At 30.4% G+C, this 1,736-nt stretch overlaps 1 protein-coding gene across 1 annotated transcript; it reads left to right on the forward strand.

Annotated features, from left to right (window-relative positions):
- The first annotated feature begins 549 nt into the window (after positions 1 to 549).
- Positions 550 to 1,431, forward strand: Tsp_12706 (derlin-2.2 (AtDerlin2-2)). The gene is made up of 4 exons (XM_003366915.1): positions 550 to 642; positions 693 to 758; positions 1,074 to 1,269; positions 1,325 to 1,431. Exons 1-4 carry the CDS (start codon positions 550 to 552, stop codon positions 1,429 to 1,431), a joined length of 462 nt encoding a protein of 153 aa, XP_003366963.1.
- The last annotated feature ends 305 nt before the right edge of the window (positions 1,432 to 1,736 follow it).

The raw sequence follows: 1,736 nt of genomic DNA on the forward strand, positions 1-1,736 counted from the left end.
CAAGGAAAACCAATACAAAAAAGACTTTACGGTCTAATAAAATAGCGAGGACAACGACCAATAAATGAACAGTGGGACCGAATGGGAATAAAATTGAGCCCAACTGGGACCATCCCGTAATGTATTCATATTAAATTCAAAGTGCAAATAAATAAAGCAAATTAAGAAAATAATGCTTTTATTTATTAATTATTAAAATTAATATAATATTTTTTGCATTTATGTTTAATATTTGATCAATTTTTTTTATTAATCAACAAGCCAGTATTTGTTAAATATTTGCACTACAATAATGCCTGATTTTTTAGCATAGTACTGTAGGTCTTTAACATGACACCTTCATAAACAGAATCGATAAATCGTGGTCTTTTGAAGATAGCATTTTCTATTGTTGCATTTAGGTTGTTCATTAAGTTTCCTTTTATTAAAAATATATAATGTTGTTGATATCGTCTTCTGTTGTTACTAATTTTATTTTACTTAATTGCATAAATTAGATTGCCATTCTTTATATTTGCAACTTTTTAAGCCGTTCTTAACCGGTGCAAAATGGCTTTGGAGCTGGCACTGCGTGAATATATGGATATACCTGTTGTTACTCGAGTCTACATTACTGCTTGTGTGGTAACAACATTGGCAGTTGTAAGTAAAAAATAATTAAGTTTTCTTTATGAACGATCGAAGTATTTCAGCAATTGGATATTGTGGCTCCGTTTGATTTGTATTTTAACCCATGGTTAATCATTTCAAAGTTTCAAGTAAGATGTTGATTTTGGTTATATATAACCAAATAAATAAATATGTATATATATATATATGTGTGTGTGTGTGAATCTTTTACATTTAGGTGTGGAGGATTCTTACATGCTTTTGTTTTTTTGGAACAGTTGGATTTTCATTCTTTTTCAATATGTTATTTACGTTTCGCTACTGTCGAATGTTAGAAGAAAACTTTTATGCTTATCGCACAGCTGATTTTTTGGCTTTGTTTCTTTACGGTGGCACGCTTATGCTGGTAATTGTTTCTTCTAAAGTTTAATAACTGATTTAAAAGCAGAAAATAACATATTTAGATAATGGGCTGTTTTGTACATTTGTTATTTTTGGGTCAAGCTTTGACAATAATGCTAGTTTACATTTGGAGTAGACGAAATCCTCATGTACGATTAAACTTTTTTGGTTTGATTACATTTAACGCTCCATACTTGCCGTGGGTTTTATTTACGTTCTCCGTCATATTGGGTAGCTCTTTTATGGTCGATTTTGTTGGTGAGTAGTTTTCAGCAGTATATTTCATTTTTTGTTTTAAAATTTGTCGTTTTAGGTATCGCTTGCGGTCATTTTTATTATTTTATGGAAGATGTGTTTCCATATCAACCTGGAGGTTTCAAAGTGCTCATTACTCCAAGATTTCTGTATGTGCATTTGTAATTCATTATGTTTTAAAAAAATATTATAAACACTTATAAATTGAAACTCTCCAAATTTCTTTAAATAACTTTATTGAAGTACTGTTGTTATAAGGAAATGCAGGTATTCTCTGTTTTTCTCTGCTGATTTTTTTGTGGTTGTAAAAGTATCAGATTTTGTCGTAAATTTGATTTTTAGAAAAAGAAAAGCCAATATATGAAAATTTTTCTGTTTCGCGTGAAAGCTGGTAAACTTAATTTTCGGAACGTTTGTTCGACGTAGGCAGATATAGACTATCGTTCCGTTGCCGGCGTTGTTGCAACCAG

The sequence above is a fragment of the Trichinella spiralis genome (genome assembly GCF_000181795.1).
Source record: "Trichinella spiralis strain ISS 195 chromosome Unknown Scfld5191, whole genome shotgun sequence".
In the NCBI taxonomy this organism is placed as follows: Eukaryota; Metazoa; Nematoda; class Enoplea; order Trichinellida; family Trichinellidae; genus Trichinella; species Trichinella spiralis.

Bases quoted from the DNA above. Each gene is read 5' to 3' on its own strand.
- Tsp_12706 (XM_003366915.1), top strand. From the start codon at position 550: ATGGCTTTGGAGCTGGCACTGCGTGAATATATGGATATACCTGTTGTT. The intron at 643-692 runs GTAAGTAAAAAA...GAAGTATTTCAG, and splicing joins TGGTAACAACATTGGCAGTT to CAATTGGATATTGTGGCTCC. The intron at 1,270-1,324 runs GTGAGTAGTTTT...TTGTCGTTTTAG, and splicing joins TTTTATGGTCGATTTTGTTG to GTATCGCTTGCGGTCATTTT.